General features: G+C 47.2%; 1 protein-coding gene across 4 annotated transcripts in view; it reads left to right on the top strand.

The window, feature by feature from the left end:
* ANKRD52 (ankyrin repeat domain 52) overlaps positions 1 to 17,792 on the top strand; it is a 664,467-nt gene that overhangs the window by 65,794 nt on the left and 580,881 nt on the right. For all 4 annotated transcript variants that reach the window (XM_069230557.1, XM_069230556.1, XM_069230555.1 and 1 more), the window contains 6 exons: positions 4,119 to 4,319; positions 4,522 to 4,609; positions 4,693 to 4,835; positions 6,379 to 6,591; positions 12,614 to 12,692; positions 13,950 to 14,064. In XM_069230557.1, the coding sequence (XP_069086658.1) occupies positions 4,119 to 4,319; positions 4,522 to 4,609; positions 4,693 to 4,835; positions 6,379 to 6,591; positions 12,614 to 12,692; positions 13,950 to 14,064 (839 nt within the window). The remainder of the gene's footprint in view (positions 1 to 4,118; positions 4,320 to 4,521; positions 4,610 to 4,692; positions 4,836 to 6,378; positions 6,592 to 12,613; positions 12,693 to 13,949; positions 14,065 to 17,792) is intronic.

Here is a 17,792-nt window from a genome sequence, read left to right on the forward strand (position 1 = left end):
TGACTACCCAGAGGTTAGTCAGAGCCCAAGAGGGGAACTGGTCCAGTGCCAGTCCTCTCCCAAGGATTCTGGAAGTCCTGCCTCTGCAGTAAATGCAAGCAGGCCCCAGAAGAAGAAGAAAAGAAAACAGAGTAGGAAGGGTGGACAACCTTTAGCCAAGGTTACAGCAAGCCAAGGAGATTCTGCTCCAGTAGGGGAGAACTCCAAAAATGGCCCTGATAAAGTCCAACCTGACCCACAAGAAGTCCTGGCTAGTCAGGCAACTGTTAAACCTGAGTGGGTGGCTCCTCAGCTAACAGAAGAAAGAGTGGAAGAAGGGTGTTTACTACAAGATGTGGTAACCCCCCACTCTAATACAGCAGACAGGCAACCTGAACCCAAAGAGGCCTGTAACTTAGCCCCTTCCCTTTTAGGTGAAGAGCTAAAGGTGTGGTTCTGGGCACTGACAGCTGTCAGTGGCCTCTGCTGGGTGTTAGCCTTTATGGCTGCACTATCCTTAGCATGGTGGTCTGACCCCATGCCAAATAGCAAGTTAGGCCCCCTGACCCTATTAGTCATGGTGGGGTTACTCCAGCTCTGGGTAACCTCTCTGGGTAAGCTAGGGGTAACCCTGGCCAAGATAAGGTTAGCAGAGGAGGATACCTCTAAGACCAAAATAGAAAGAATGGGTGGAGACATTGAAGAGGCAGACAAGAGGCAATTCAGACTAGGTCCTATCACTGTGGAAGTAGGTCAGTTCCCCAAAGGGAATGACCTGAACAGAAGGATGTAAGGCAGAGTAGGCCCTGCAACTAACCAGCCTATTTCTCCTACTCTTCCTCGCCTGACAGACTAGGAAGACTCTCCCAGCTTGGGCTGAGTCTCCTGGCCTGTGGGCTGGGGGGGGCTTGTGTAAAGAAATGGCTCCCTGTTGCAGTTACCCCCCACTTTTTGCCTGATACTGATGCTGACTTGACTGAGAAGAGTGCTGGGACCCTGCTAACCAGGCCCCAGCACCAGTGTTCCTTCACCTAAAATGTACCATTGTATCCACAATTGGCACACCCTGGCATTCAGATAAGACCCTTGTAACTGGTACTTCTAGGACCAAGGGCCCTGATGCCAAGGAAGGTCTCTAAGGGCTGCAGCATGTCTTATGCCACCCTAGAGACCCCTCACTCAGCACAGACACACTGCTTACAAGCCTGTGTGTGCTAGTGAGAACAAAATGAGTAAGTCGACATGGCACTCCCCTCAGGGTGCCATGCCAGCCTCTCACTGCCTATGCAGTATAGGTAAGACACCCCTCTAGCAGGCCTTACAGCCCTAAGGCAGGGTGCACTATACCATAGGTGAGGGTACCAGTGCATGAGCACTGTGCCCCTACAGTGTCTAAACAAAACCTTAGACATTGTAAGTGCAGGGTAGCCATAAGAGTATATGGTCTGGGAGTCTGTTTTACACGAACTCCACAGCACCATAATGGCTACACTGAAAACTGGGAAGTTTGGTATCAAACTTCTCAGCACAATAAATGCACACTGATGCCAGTGTACATTTTATTGCAAAACACACCCCAGAGGGCACCTTAGAGGTGCCCCCTGAAACTTAACCGACTGTCTGTGTAGGCTGACTAGTTCCAGCAGCCTGCCACACCAGAGACATGTTGCTGGCCCCATGGGGAGAGTGCCTTTGTCACTCTGAGGCCAGTAACAAAGCCTGCACTGGGTGGAGATGCAAACACCTCCCCCAGGCAGGAGCTGTAACACCTGGCGGTGAGCCTCAAAGGCTCACCCCTTTGTCACAGCCCAGCAGGGCACTGCAGCTTAGTGGAGTTGCCCGCCCCCTCCGGCCACGGCCCCCACTTTTGGCGGCAAGGCTGGAGGGAACAAAGAAAGCAACAAGGAGGAGTCACTGGCCAGTCAGGACAGCCCCTAAGGTGTCCTGAGCTGAAGTGACTCCAACTTTTAGAAATCCTCCATCTTGCAGATGGAGGATTCCCCCAATAGGGTTAGGACTGTGACCCCCTCCCCTTGGGAGGAGGCACAAAGAGGGTGTAGCCACCCTCAGGGCTAGTAGCCATTGGCTACTAACCCCCCAGACCTAAACACGCCCTTAAATTTAGTATTTAAGGGCTACCCTGAACCCTAGAAAATTAGATTCCTGCAACTACAAGAAGAAGGACTGCCTAGCTGAAAAACCCTGCAGAGGAAGACCAGAAGACAACAACTGCCTTGGCTCCAGAAACTCACCGGCCTGTCTCCTGCCTTCCAAAGAACTCTGCTCCAGCGACGCCTTCCAAAGGGACCAGCGACCTCTGAATCCTCTGAGGACTGCCCTGCTTCGACGACGACAAGAAACTCCCGAGGACAGCGGACCTGCTCCAAAAAGACTGCAACTTTGTTTCAAGAAGCAGCTTTAAAGAACCCTGCAACTCCCCGCAAGAAGCGTGAGACTTGCAACACTGCACCCGGCGACCCCGACTCGGCTGGTGGAGAACCAACACCTCAGGGAGGACCCCCGGACTACTCTACGACTGTGAGTACCAAAACCTGTCCCCCCTGAGCCCCCACAGCGCCGCCTGCAGAGGGAATCCCGAGGCTTCCCCTGACCGCGACTCTCTGAAACCTAAGTCCCGACGCCTGGAAAAGACCCTGCACCCGCAGCCCCCAGGACCTGAAGGACCGGACTTTCACTGGAGAAGTGACCCCCAGGAGTCCCTCTCCCTTGCCCAAGTGGAGGTTTCCCCGAGGAAGCCCCCCCTTGCCTGCCTGCAGCGCTGAAGAGATCCCTTGATCTCCCATTGACTTCCATTACAAACCCGACGCTTGTTTCTACACTGCACCCGGCCGCCCCCGCGCCGCTGAGGGTGAAATTTCTGTGTGGACTTGTGTCCCCCCCGGTGCCCTACAAAACCCCCCTGGTCTGCCCTCCGAAGACGCGGGTACTTACCTGCAAGCAGACCGGAACCGGGGCACCCCCTTCTCTCCATTCTAGCCTATGTGTTTTGGGCACCACTTTGAACTCTGCACCTGACCGGCCCTGAGCTGCTGGTGTGGTGACTTTGGGGTTGCTCTGAACCCCCAACGGTGGGCTACCTTGGACCAAGAACTGAGCCCTGTAAGTGTCTTACTTACCTGGTTAATCTAACAAATACTTACCTCCCCTAGGAACTGTGAAAATTGCACTAAGTGTCCACTTTTAAAACAGCTATTTGTCAATAACTTGAAAAGTATACATGCAATTTTGATGATTTGAAGTTCCTAAAGTACTTACCTGCAATACCTTTCGAATGAGATATTACATGTAGAATTTGAACCTGTGGTTCTTAAAATAAACTAAGAAAAGATATTTTTCTATACAAAAACCTATTGGCTGGATTTGTCTCTGAGTGTGTGTACCTCATTTATTGTCTATGTGTATGTACAACAAATGCTTAACACTACTCCTTGGATAAGCCTACTGCTCGACCACACTACCACAAAATAGAGCATTAGTATTATCTATTTTTACCACTATTTTACCTCTAAGGGGAACCCTTGGACTCTGTGCATGCTATTCCTTACTTTGAAATAGCACATACAGAGCCAACTTCCTACATCTTGTAACTGTAACATTGCCTTAGGCCCCACAGTTCCCAAAGCCATGTAGCATGTCATCCCAACTTGGAGCAGATGGCACTTTTGTGCTTTCATTTAGTTTTTTGGTGGTGAAAACTAGAATGCACTTGAATTTTATGGATGTGTTTGGCTTAGATTAAAGTACTCTCAAGTTTAAATTGTGTCCTGATGCGCACACACACAAAGGCAGGGCCTCAACAGTTTTGAATATGGTATTTTCAGCTAAAGCAAAGGAGGCTCTTTGGGTGAGACCGTGAATGGGATCTTTTATGAAGGCAGGGGCACAAGGTTTCGAGTAGAAGGCAGACAGCTGTTCCCATTGAGACTGTGAGCAAGATTTGCCACTGTGCAAGATTTGCTAGGTTTGCGTTGGATGTGTTTTCTTTAAGGCTCTTTCTCTCTTTTTTTTTTCTTAAATGGTGTACAGATTTCACTTGTTGTAATGGGTGTAAAATTGCACATTTATGATAAGATCATAACTCTAGCCATTGCATGCTCTCCTTTTCTTTGCTTCTACAGAAGGCTGTTCATTTTCTCCTCAAGCACTCAGCAGATGCCAATGCCCGCGATAAGTACTGGCAGACGCCACTGCACGTCGCTGCTGCTAACCGCTCGACCAAGTGCGTGGAGGCACTGATCCCCCTTGTAAATAGCATTAGCGTGGGGGATCGCACTGGTCGCACTGCACTTCACCATGCAGTGCACAGTGGGCATATGGAGGTGAGAATGGGTTTTAAGATAATCTCAATTCTGTGTTAATCTGAGCAAACGCTTGTTCTGGTTGCAACTTCTTCCTTTTGTAGGTGGTGTACCGGCCTAACCTTCTGATGAGCCAGTGGGGGGGGTTTGCTCGGTGAGGAGGGTTTTGGCCTTGCGTTGAGCGCATGTTGAAATGACTCTTATGCTCTTTCTTCTTATCCAGATGGTTGTCCTACTGTTGAACAAAGGGGCCAACCTGAACATATGTGATAAGAAGGACCGGCAGCCAATACATTGGGCATCTTTCCAAGGTGAGCTAATGCCAACCACTTTCATGAACATATATAATGTTATTGTATGCCACTGGTTGACCTGTCCCCTGTTTTACCTTCAGGCCACTTGGAAATTGTGAAGCTGTTAATCTCTCGTGGGGCCGATGCAATGGCTAAGGACAAGAAGGCATACACCCCACTGCATGCCTCGGCAGCTAGTGGCCAGGTGGAGATTGTAAAGTACCTGTTGAAACTGGGAGTGGAGGTGAGATTGGCCAGCTTTCAAAACCCTTTGTTTCTGAACAGCTTTAAGTCTCAGACCTGTTTAATGTTTCGAGGCAACAGAAAGTATGAAAGGGGCAATTTGCGGACCTGCAAACAATAGCAGAAGTGGGCAAGGACAAATTAATGTCTGACTTCTAATAAGATGTTCTGTTCTGGGGGGAATTTCTTTTGGGCTCCCACCAATGTAAGTAGTTTGAAAAATGGGCCTTGTTGGCCAGTGAACATGTTTATTTAGCTTAAAGACCAGAAATAATCTTAAATCACCCTTCTATAATGCGCAGAATTGCTAGTCATGACTGTAGATGCACTGGCCTCTCTGTCATATACTTTGTATTTAAACACAGTGGTTGGAATGCAGATCCACACCCTGCATGCAAATTGGTGTAGATCATTTTACCTCTGTTCACAGCAGACATGATAATCTGAACTCTCCTAAAGGGGAGTTGTGTACCTCTCATTTTAGCTGATTTGTGCCTTTTTGTGGATAATGTGTTAAAACAATCTCCACCATACTCCCCCGGTCCCATCAGTGAGCTGTATGCCTGCCAGGAGTGCCTTAATTGTGCCACTTTAGAACAGCCTATGTGACTGCTTCCTGGCCTAAACTGTTTCACAGTAATTTCTCCCTGGTTGTTCTATAAACCTTTAGTTGTGTTAATCTGCATGCTGTAGGAAATTCAAATGTGCAAAGGTTTCTTAATTTCCATTCCCAGATGTTTGTGCCTGGCAAGATTTTCACCCATGGTTTTAAGGTGGCACCCTTTATTGAAGGATATCACTTGAAGCCTTTTGTTGCACCTGCTCTTCCAGGAGTAGACTATATAAACCTTATATCATGAATAGTCCACAAACATGAACATTAGTAGAGAGCCAAATATTATATTTTTTATTGACTGCTAAAACACATTTCAGTGTGGTGTTACACAAAAATGATCTTTGGATGTGACATTATGTCAGCTTTACATCACATGGCATTGTGTGTGCAGCATGCATCTTGCAGGATAAAACCGCACGTTTGCCTCCTGTTTGTTATTTCTTTCATTTGTGGCTCTTTCACTCACTGTATCTTTTTTCAGGTTTCCTCAAACCCGCTGCATAGTGGCGATCCTATGACCCTGCTTTTCACCTTGCTGCTGTGTTTACCTTTCACGTGCACCCTCTTGTGATACCATTCACTTTTAATATGGACCACTACCATTCCTCTCGCCTAAGCGATATCCATGCAACCTCTGCGTCACTTGTGTCATCTGACGGTTTCTGTATGTTGCAGTATTTTGTTTTAGATGGTGTTGCATCCAGCTGTGAGCTGTAAATGCAGCAGCCACAGCAGGGTTGTTCGCCCCTCTGTTTCTAACCCTGTTCATCCGATCCTTCTTGCTGTGGTTTCCCACTCTTGGTTCTGGCTGCTGCAAGCCTTTATCTGAGCTGAAAACCCTTTGGGACTGTGAAGAAAATGTACTCTAGACTTTTTTTTAACTGATTCTTGATATGTTCTGGGCCTGCTTTTCCTCTCTGTTTTCTAGATTGATGAGCCCAACTCATTTGGCAATACAGCACTTCACATAGCCTGTTACATGGGCCAGGACGCAGTGGCCAATGAGCTGGTGAACTATGGCGCCAATGTCAACCAACCTAATGAGAAGGGCTTCACCCCTTTGCACTTTGCAGCCGTCTCGACCAACGGGGCCCTCTGCTTAGAGCTCCTGGTGAACAATGGCGCTGACGTCAACTTTCAGGTATCAGTACTTGGGTCTGTAAATTGGGCAGGGGAATCTACCTTCACTGTTAGTTCAGGGTTAGAAGCAACTTTAGTCTCTAATACGTTGATAATATCCCAGCGTAAGCTTTGAGTTTGAAAGAGATGCCACATAACCCAGTTCCATTTTTATTTCCAGTACAGAACAAAATTCTCTGTTCTTTCTGGAACACACAATGTTTCACATAATATTAGTTTCTCTGTTGTTTTTTAACTTAAGTACTAGTATTTTTTTTCAAATATATCAGCCAGGTGCTTGATCAGCATGCTCTTCCTAGTGCTCTGTTAAAATATTATTTTTCTTAGAATCTGTAGTCATTCTTTCACTAAGTCTTTATCATATGTGGTCTGTACTTCGTACCTATAAGTTTAGGCATTAGATTTAAGTTGAAGGTAATTGATAAAAACGTAGTAGTTTAGGCGGTATAGTGGTTTATAAGAATACTGAAACCTCCATCATCTGTTTCATCTTACCTTAAGTTATAATCTCCCCATAGAGGAAAAATCATGTATAATTTGTTGGCTGACTGTTCTTTTGTAGGAAAATGAAGTATCCTCCCCCACACAGCTAAAAAGCAGACCAAAGTTTCAGAGATACCTCTGCTCCATTATGGAGAAGTGCTCATACTTTTTATGTCTTTTATATAAATTTTTTCCCAGTAAACGTTACCATCAACATCTTATTTTCACAAAGTATTTTGTGAAAGTGATTAAACACTTTACATGTAAAATAATTAATACAATTATAAAATGTAGGCACATATTTAGAAAAATATAGCACAAGAACAATTTAGTTTACATTCTAGCACACTTGTTTTTAACCCACATGCTCCTTACAAGTGATTAAGATTTTCTGCAAAGTTTCATGAATTATGCTACTCCTTTAGATGTTAAGAGGTAAATTAGTATGTACAATAATAATACTGATGTAGCCATTTATTCCATGATCATGCATCTGTCACTTTTGGCCTGCAATATGGGGTATTAGCCCCTAATTGTACAGCTGTATAAAGTTATTAATCATCTAGCTAATGGAACAAAAGTGGTGAGTTCAATGCCTAGGTTTATAGAATTCCATCATCTTAGTTAATAGTTCCTCTTTAGTATGATTACATTCATTTTAGGTTATTGCAATGCACATTTTTCATGTATTCTATAAATGACAGCTAGATTGTACATACAAGTGTGAAAGAAGAATATCTAATTAGGAACTCAAAAATAAAAGGGAATAGATGTATTCCGTCACCAAGGAAGCTTTGTTTGTTGACTGATGGCGATGTAGGAAAGTACCCTCTTTTAGGCATGGTTACTCCATTTTTTGCCTGCTGTCAGTGTGTTTTGACTGGTTTCACTGCGATTCTGCTAACCAGGACCTCGGAGATTGAGCTCTATCCCTTTAAATTTGGTTACTTAGGACTTTGCACACCCCACCATTGGCATACTGGTGCCCCCATGTAAGTCCATAATATATGGTACTCATGTACCATTGGGGCACCAAGGGTTCCCCGTGGGCTGCAGCATAGCCACCCATGGGAGCCCATGCAAAATGTGTCTGCAGGCCTGCCAGTCAACCTGCGTGAAAAGGTGCATGCATCCTTTCACTACAGGTCACTGCACCAGGTCACTGCATGTCACCCCTATGGTAGCCCCTCCTAGCCCAGAGGCCAGGTTCCTGTGTGTGAGGGCACCCCTGCATGGGCAGAGGTGCCCCTACGAACTCCAGCTCCATTACACTGGACTTCTTAAGTGCGGGTAAGCCATTTTATAAGCCATTTTACCCGTGAACTGGACACAGGTCACTATCTGTGTACAGCTACATAATGGTAACTCCAAACCTGGGCATGTTTGATATCAAACATGTTGGAATCATACCCCAGTACTGTTGCCAGTATTGGCTGTATGATTCCATGCACTCCGGGGCCTACTTAGAGGACCCCAGCTTTGTTCCTCCTAGTCTTCTGGGGTTTTTCGGGCAGCCTGCGCTGCTGCCGACCCCCCAGACTGCTTGACCAGCGCAAGCACAGTAAGGCAGAACAAAGGATTTCCTATGAGAGAGGGAGGTAACACCCTTTCCCTTGGAAATGGGTGTTACATCGGTTGTGAGGGGTAACCTCCCCAAGCCACCAGTATGCTTTGAAGGACACATTTGGTGCCCTCCTTGCCTAAACTGATTTGCACCAGTCCAGGGACCCCTGGTCCCTGCTCTGGCTCGAAACTGGACAATGGAAAGGGGAGTGACTACTTCCCTGTCCATCACACGCCAGAAGTGGTGCCCAGAGCTCCTCCAGGTGTCTACTTGATTGTGCCATCTTAAATTCAAGATGGGCAGAGGCCCCTGGGAGCAACTGAGTGGCCAGGTCAGGTAGGTGATCTCACGGCCCCCTCCTGCTAGGTGGTCATCCTGCTAGGTGACCAATCCCACTTCCTGGGATATTTAGAGTCTTCCCTCTTGGGTGGGTCCTCAGATTCGATGTGCAAGTTTTCAGCAGGACTTCTCTGCATCATTTACTTCGTCTTCTAGCCACTGGGGCTGCATCTGGACCCACCAGGAACTGACAATCTGCAACTTCTGCAATGATTCCGCTCTGCTCCTTCCAGCAACTGCAACATTTCCCCAGCTGTGCATCCTTTGAGGGTGACGAGTCTTCAACCTGCACAAGAAGTTAGAAGGAATCTCCCTTGGATTGAAGGAGTCCCTCCCCTGCATCCGCAGGCAGCAACTGGAACAATGACTGGCTGTGTGGATCGTCTCTCCTCTGGAGTTGTGTGGCTCCTGCATCACAGTTGGTGGTCTGGAGTGGTCCCCTTGGTCCTTTCTACCAGCTGTCCAACTTGGGAGACAGTAAGTCCTTGCCTTTCCTTCCAGGACAGTACCCCTGTGCACCTTGACTCTTGCCACTACCATGGCTTGTTTGCTCCTCCACCAAGGGATTTTCAGGCTCCGTGTAGCCCTGGCCCTCAGCACTTCTTCCTGCAATGCACAGTCTCCTTCCTGCTGCTCCAGCGACGTGGGACACTTCTTCAGGTGTGCTGAGTGGGCGTCACTGCGACTTCTGTGCCTGCTGCCCATGGGCTGCCTGTGGGGTCTGCCTCCTCTTCTTGTGACTCTCCCAGCTGCTGAGGGTCAACTCCCCTCCTTGAGTCCCCTGGACCTTACTGGTCTTCTTCAACCTTGCAAAATCTTCTTCTCCGACTCTTGCACTTGCCAAGGCTTTTTGGTGGTATTCCAGCAATATTGACCGACTGCATCACGACCGTCGACATGGGGACATCACTTACATCATTTCTGGAACTCCTCTTCAGCTCCTGTGCTGCACTGCTGACCACCTTCGTCCACCGTTGACCTGGACCTGCATCCATAGAACGTTGGGTAATGGCTCCTTCCACAACAGGACACTTCATCACGAACTAGACTTGGTCCTCTCCTTTCTAGGTCGTCTTCTGTCAGGAATCCACCTTTGAGTTCCTCCAGTCTTGTCTGGGTCTTGCACAATCCTTTTCCAAAGTCCTGTTGGTTTTGGGGAAAACCAGGTACTTACCTCTGCTCTCCTGGTCACTGGGGGTCACTCTGGTGTTCACCTCTTGGGGTTCCCAGTTCTTTCGACTCCCCTCTAACAATTCCACATCCTTTGGTGGGGGACTGCCTTTCACATTCCACTTTTCTAGTATATGGTTTGGCCCTCCCTTAGGGCCCTCGCTATTCGCTATTGCTTTTACCAATACACATTGCTTTCTATGCTATTTACTGATTTCTAAGGTGTATATATTACTGTATTTACTTACCTCCAGTTGGGGTATTGCCTATATAGTATTTTAGTATTTGTGTTACTAAAATAAAGTACCTTTATTTTTGTAACACTGAGTGGGTCTTTCATGTGTGTAAGTGCTGTGTGACTACAGTGGTATTACATAAGCTTTGCATGTCTCCTAGATAAGTCATGGCTGCTCATCCACTGCTACCTCTTGAGAGCCCTGGCTTCGTAGACACTGCCTACACTTCATAATAGGGTATACCTGGACCTGGTATAGGGTGACAACACCATAGGTGTCCACCAGTCCAGAATCCTACAAGTGAGTCTTGCCACTCTTATTTTCAATCGTAGGTTCCGATTGGCCCTTGTCAGGTAACTTCCGATAAAATGCATATCAAATTTTACTAACCATATATTAGCGGAACGACATTCAGAAAAGTGACTTGCAACAGAATGCCAAGGATTTATCTAGGCAAAGCTTTCTCAGATGTTCTGCAACATATCTTTAACAGTTTGATAATCATTATTACTTTATACAATAGCTACATGTAAATGTTGCAGCGTAGACCACAAATTGTACATGCCAATATGGCACTTCACACAATTGCATTACAAATGTTTGATAATCCAAACACTGAGTGCGGCTGCAGCGATCTCCTTATGTAAGAACATTTGAGGAGTGTTACTGTCATTGTTTGACTCTTGCTCTAGGCAAGACTGCTGATTTAGGGATGACAGCATATTTGTATGTAGGTAACTAGGCCAGTCCTTCAACAAGTTGCAACTGTCAGCCCAACCCTCCTGGCTCACAAGCAGTACCTCACCAAAAATCCCTAACAGTAATAGATTTGTGGCAGTCTTTATGCATGGACTCAAAAGTGCAACATCTCAGGGAGGTCGTGGTTAAATGGCGATTACCCTTTTCTCACATGAGCAACTTGTTTCGTTCACACACAGGCAATGAAAGAGATGCAGTAAAGTTTTCAATATGTTTTATTAACAAGACTACAATCTATTGTAGCTTGCATGGGCTGCAATGACTAGGATACTGAACAAAGTAAGAAACAGAATGGTAAAAACAAGTGTCAGGAATACAAAGACCCCCACCATCTTGCAATAACATTTAATATGAAATAGATGTGAAATGGGACCTACTACCCTAACATGGTGAACCTAATCTCTAACCTACAGAGAGCTAGGTTTGTTAAACCTAATCTACCAGTACCATGTCCAAGAGGAGAGCCCCCCCCAATCCGTGTTACCTTGGAATGAGGTCTCTAGATCAGACTCCGTGGGGACACAAAGACTGGGTCTGCATCAAGGTGGTGTGTAGCACAGATAGCATTGAAGGCATCTGGTAGGAATCCCTCTGATTATCTTGTCTGCATGAGATGTATTTATATAGATCTTGTAGGACCCTGATGCAGGTATGTTCCCAAACAATAGATAAGGCATACTTGGGGCGGCAGTTACATAAACAATTCTCTGACAAGGTACACTATGTTACTGTCACACGAAAGTGAGAAAGTACATGATGTAAATACCTACGTATCTCATTTATCTTTGACACTGATAGTGACGCCTTTGCACTGTGGCACTGATAACGTGAAACTAAAACATCTTTCTAACTATAAACATGACAGTCATCTTGGAAGAAATAATTAAATAAATGTCCTAAAACAGAGCAGGCTAAGTAGGTTAAAAGTCACTAGGTGACTGGGGGCCAAAGGCCTGCAAGCCAAAGGCTAAGCTAAACTCCTGATTCCCATTAAAACTAAATAGGATCCACTACATTGCCCAACAGTGTGATGCATGTGTTCCTGGGAGAAAGTGAAGTTTCTGCTTTTTTGTATTGGGAAACAGTGGAGAGACTTACTTTCTGTTAATGCTAATGTTTTTGTAAAGTGCCCTAAGCTTCCTATACTGATCACTGTATAATCTGTTGTAATAGGTACGTCATTTGTGTCACATATTTTTTGTCTTTGCAAATGACACATAGTTTAACTGCCATTCAAAAAAATTGAAATTGGTATCCTGCATGGTTTTCGGCTCTAAAAGAGAATGGATAATTTTTAGGCAAACTTAGGCTTGTAACATAATACTTAAAAAGTAATGGTTCTCAATTTATATCACAATATCTCGGTCATAGGTGATACCATTATCTGCTCATGTGCTAAGGCAGAGGCATATGCTGAAACATATGCTGCTGCCACTCCTTCATCTAAGTTGGCTGACACTTTGCTTCCACAGAGTAAAGAAGGGAAGAGTCCGCTGCACATGGCTGCCATCCACGGAAGGTTTACACGTTCTCAGATCCTCATACAGAATGGTATGTAGCTTTACATTGCTGCTATTTTCTAGACTCTTGCAACTTCCTCCTCAGAAGCACTCCGTGCCAGGCGGGATGCCTGCAAAGCACAACAGTGCCACAGCACCGCACCGCATACAGGTCCATGCACTTTGTGTTGAATAAAAAATATGGCCGTGTTATGAATGGCCTTATTGCAGTCCCACTGTCCAGCAGGGCTTTCCAGCAGAGCTGTGAATATGACAGTACTTGAAGATAGCCGGACTCCCAGTTAAAATAATTTTTCTGTGGTGTACTGTGAATTAAATGAGAAGGACTTATTAAAGGTGAATTGACCAGCAGTGTCACACTACAGGCACTTTTCCCTATCGCCGATCTTGGCAGAAGAATAGATATGGTACAAGAGGGAAGCCTGGCTTTAGATAAAAGTGGGGTGCACTACTAGGTTTGGGGATGAGCGACATACCCCATCCCCAAGGTGTAGGAGGTGGTAGGAATGGGAGAAAAGGCGAGGTATTCCTACAGGGGCAAGGTCCGCCTTATCTGCTTCCTCTCAGAAGTGAATGGTCCATCCCGAATTTTTTTTTTTCCCCCTTCTTTTTTTAATTATGTGAAAATATATTTCAGAAAAACAAATGCTCACCTGAAAAGACAGCCAATCTACATACATTATGTAAGCAAATTGTGCAGTATTTTCACTGTGCAGGAGAGCAACGCAGGTGGATCAATATCTACAAGCCGGTGAGGGGGGGGGGGCACACTTGGTGGGGGGGGGGGCGGGGCTCCCCCTTGCGGGGGACTACTAAAGAGTGAAATTGAGAAGCCCCACCATATGGGTGGCAGACAGATGTCACTGCAGTTTGGAAAAGCAGGAGGAAATCTACCAGAGGGGAATAGTACAGGTGAACTTTCAGGCAGCATTCACCCACATTCAATCCTTTTTTTATCCTCTTTTGTAAGGTTGTATTTAATTTACAAATATGAAATATTACTGAAATAATTCAGAAATATGACATTTTTGAGTAACTCTACATGCTGCCAGTCGCGGCCTCTCGACCAATGTCTATAGATTGGCAGGATGGGCTGTTTTTAATTATTTCAGTTGACTTTCATCCAGAAAACAGTTACAACACAATCCTAGGTCAACTGAGGTCACAATCTGCAGACAACAATGTCATCCAGGATCTAACAATGGTGTTTGGAAGTGCGAGTAGGACTCGCCGGAGAGCTAATGGTCGAAACACCTTGTTTAGAAAGATCATTTTTTTTCTTCTGCAGGTGGGGAGATCGACTGTGCCGACAAGTATGGCAACACACCTCTCCACGTTGCTGCTAGATACGGCCATGAGCTGCTCATAAGCACTTTGATGACGAATGGTGCTGACACTGCAAGGTGAGAATGGGGATTGATTTTAGTGCCTTTGAGCCTGGCTTCGTTCATTTGCCACTCTTAAAATGTTATTTTGTGACTTAATGTCTAGCAGAGCACTTTCACAAGTGTCTTTATTAACTGGCACATACCACCTTGATTGTTCAGTGCGCTGCATCCTCAGCTCATATTATAAAAAATACTGTTTTTGTGGTGAGACTGAGATCAAGATTTTCCAACTATCAGTACTTGGAACAGTGAGACTGCTGAGCAAGAGAGTCTCTGTTCTCAGTTGCCATTTTTTGTGCTCGAAGAAATTGTAGGAAGTTGGCTCTGTATGCACTATTTCAAAGTAAGGAATAGTATGCACAGAGTCCAAGGGTTCCCCTTAGAGGTAAGATAGTGGCAAAAAGAGATAATACTAATGCTCTATTTTGTGGTAGTGTGGTCAAGCAATAGGCTTATCAAAGGAGTAGTGTTCAGCATTTGTTGTACATACACAACCAATAAATGAGGAACACACACTCGGAGACAATTCCAGGCCAATAGGTTTTTGTATAGAAAAATATATTTTCTTAGTTTATTTTAAGAACCATAGGTTCAAGATTTACATGTAATACTTCAAATGAAAGGTATTGCAGGTAAGTACTTTAGGAACTTTGAATGATCAAAATAGCATATACAGTTTTCACATAAATCACATATAGCTATTTTAAAACTAGACACTTAGTGCAATTTTCAACAGTTCCTGGGGGGAGTAAGAGTTTGTTAGTTTTTGCAGGTAAGTAAACCACCTACGGGGTTCAAGTTTGGGTCCAAGGTAGCCCACCATTGGGGGTTCAGAGCAACCACAAAGTTACCACACCAGCAGCTCAGGGCCGGTCAGGTGCAGAGATCAAAGTGGTGCCCAAAACGCATAGGCTTCAATGGAGAAGGGGGGTTCCCCGGTTCCAGTCTGCCAGCAGGTAAGCACCCGCGTCTTCGGAGGGCAGACCAGGGGGGTTTTGTAGAGCACCGGGGGGGACACAAGTCAGCACAGAAAGTACACCCTCAGCGGCACAGGGGCGGCCGGGTGCAGTGTGCAAACACGCGTCGGGGTTTCAATGGGAGGCCAAGGGGTCTCTTCAGCGATGCAGGCAAGGGGGGGTGCTCCTCGGGTAGCCACCACCTGGGCAAGGGAGAGGGCCTACTGGGGGTCACTCCTGCACTGGAGTTCGGATCCTTCAGGTCCTGGGGGCTGCGGGTGCAGAGTCTTTACCAGGCGTCGGGATCTGAGAAGCAGGCAGTCGCGGTCAGGGAGAGCCTCGGGATTCCCTCTGCAGGCGTCGCTGTGGGGGCTCAGGGGGGGCAGCTCTGGCTACTCACGGTCTCGCAGTCGCCGGGGAGTCCTCCCTGAAGTGATTGTTCTCCACAAGTCGAGCCGGGGGCGTCGGGTGCAGTGTGTCAAGTCTCACGCTTCCGGCGGGAAACGCAAGTTGTTTCAAAGTTGCTTCTTTGTTTCAAAGTTGCAGTCATTGGTGAACAGGGCCGCTGTCCTCGGGCGTTCTTGGTCCTTCTAGAGCAGGGCATTCCTCTGAAGATTCAGAGGTCGCTGGTCCCTGGGGAAAGCGTCGCTGGAGCAGTGTCTTTAGAAGTGGGGAGACAGGCCGGTAGAGCTGGGGCCAAAGCAGTTGGTGTCTCCGTCTTCTCTGCAGGGTTTTTCTGCTTAGCAGACCTCTTCTTCTTAGGTTGCAGGAATCTGAGTTCCTAGGTTCTGAGGAGCCCTTAAATACTAAATTTAAGGGCGTGTGTAAGGAAATGCCTCCTTGGCATGGTTGCCCCCTGACTTTTTGCCTTTGCTGATGCTATGTTTACAATTGAAAGTGTGCTGAGGCCTGCTAACCAGGCCCCAGCACCAGTGTTCTTTCCCTAACCTGTACTTTTGTATCCACAATTGGCAGACCCTGGCATCCAGATAAGTCCCTTGTAACTGGTACTTCTAGTACCAAGGGCCCTGATGCCAAGGAAGGTCTCTAAGGGCTGCAGCATGTCTTATGCCACCCTGGAGACCTCTCACTCAGCACAGACACACTGCTTGCCAGCTTGTGTGTGCTAGTGAGGACAAAACGAGTAAGTCGACATGGCACTCCCCTCAGGGTGCCATGCCAGCCTCTCACTGCCTATGCAGTATAGGTAAGACACCCCTCTAGCAGGCCTTACAGCCCTAAGGCAGGGTGCACTATACCATAGGTGAGGGTACCAGTGCATGAGCATGGTACCCCTACAGTGTCTAAACAAAACCTTAGACATTGTAAGTGCAGGGTAGCCATAAGAGTATATGGTCTGGGAGTTTGTCAAACACGAACTCCACAGCACCATAATGGCTACACTGAAAACTGGGAAGTTTGGTATCAAACTTCTCAGCACAATAAATGCACACTGATGCCAGTGTACATTTTATTGTAAAATACACCACAGAGGGCACCTTAGAGGTGCCCCCTGAAACTTAACCGACTATCTGTGTAGGCTGACTAGTTTTAGCAGCCTGCCACAAACCGAGACATGTTGCTGGCCCCATGGGGAGAGTGCCTTTGTCACTCTGAGGCCAGTAACAAAGCCTGCACTGGGTGGAGATGCTAACACCTCCCCCAGGCAGGAATTGTCACACCTGGCGGTGAGCCTCAAAGGCTCACCTCCTTTGTGCCAACCCAGCAGGACACTCCAGCTAGTGGAGTTGCCCGCCCCCTCCGGCCAGGCCCCACTTTTGGCGGCAAGGCCGGAGAAGATAATGAGAAAAACAAGGAGTCACTGACCAGTCAGGACAGCCCCTAAGGTGTCCTGAGCTGAAGTGACTCTAACTTTTAGAAATCCTCCATCTTGCAGATGGAGGATTCCCCCAATAGGGTTAGGATTGTGACCCCCTCCCCTTGGGAGGAGGCACAAAGAGGGTGTACCCACCCTCAGGGCTAGTAGCCATTGGCTACTAACCCCCCAGACCTAAACACGCCCTTAAATTTAGTATTTAAGGGCTACCCTGAACCCTAGAAAATTTGATTCCTGCAACTTCAAGAAGAAGGACTGCCTAGCTGAAAACCCCTGCAGCGGAAGACCAGAAGACGACAACTGCCTTGGCTCCAGAAACTCACCGGCCTGTCTCCTACCTTCCAAAGATCCTGCTCCAGCGACGCCTTCCAAAGGGACCAGCGACCTCGACATCCTCTGAGGACTGCCCCTGCTTCGAAAAGACAAGAAACTCCCGAGGACAGCGGACCTGCTCCAAGAAAAGCTGCAACTTTGTTTCCAGCAGCTTTAAAGAACCCTGCAAGCTCCCCGCAAGAAGCGTGAGACTTGCAACACTGCACCCGGCGACCCCGACTCGGCTGGTGGAGATCCGACACCTCAGGAGGGACCCCAGGACTACTCTGATACTGTGAGTACCAAAACCTGTCCCCCCTGAGCCCCCACAGCGCCGCCTGCAGAGGGAATCCCGAGGCTTCCCCTGACCGCGACTCTTGGAATCCAAAATCCCGACACCTGGGAGAGACCCTGCACCCGCAGCCCCCAGGACCTGAAGGACCGGACTTTCACTGGAGAAGTGACCCCCAGGAGTCCCTCTCCCTTGCCCAAGTGGAGGTTTCCCCGAGGAACCCCCCCCCTTGCCTACCTGCAGCGCTGAAGAGATCCTGAGATCTTCCATTACGAACCCGACGCTTGTTTCTACACTGCACCCGGCCGCCCCCGCGCCGCTGAGGGTGAAATTTCTGTGTGGGCTT

This window comes from Pleurodeles waltl, chromosome 4_2 (assembly GCF_031143425.1).
Source record: "Pleurodeles waltl isolate 20211129_DDA chromosome 4_2, aPleWal1.hap1.20221129, whole genome shotgun sequence".
In the NCBI taxonomy this organism is placed as follows: Eukaryota; Metazoa; Chordata; class Amphibia; order Caudata; family Salamandridae; genus Pleurodeles; species Pleurodeles waltl.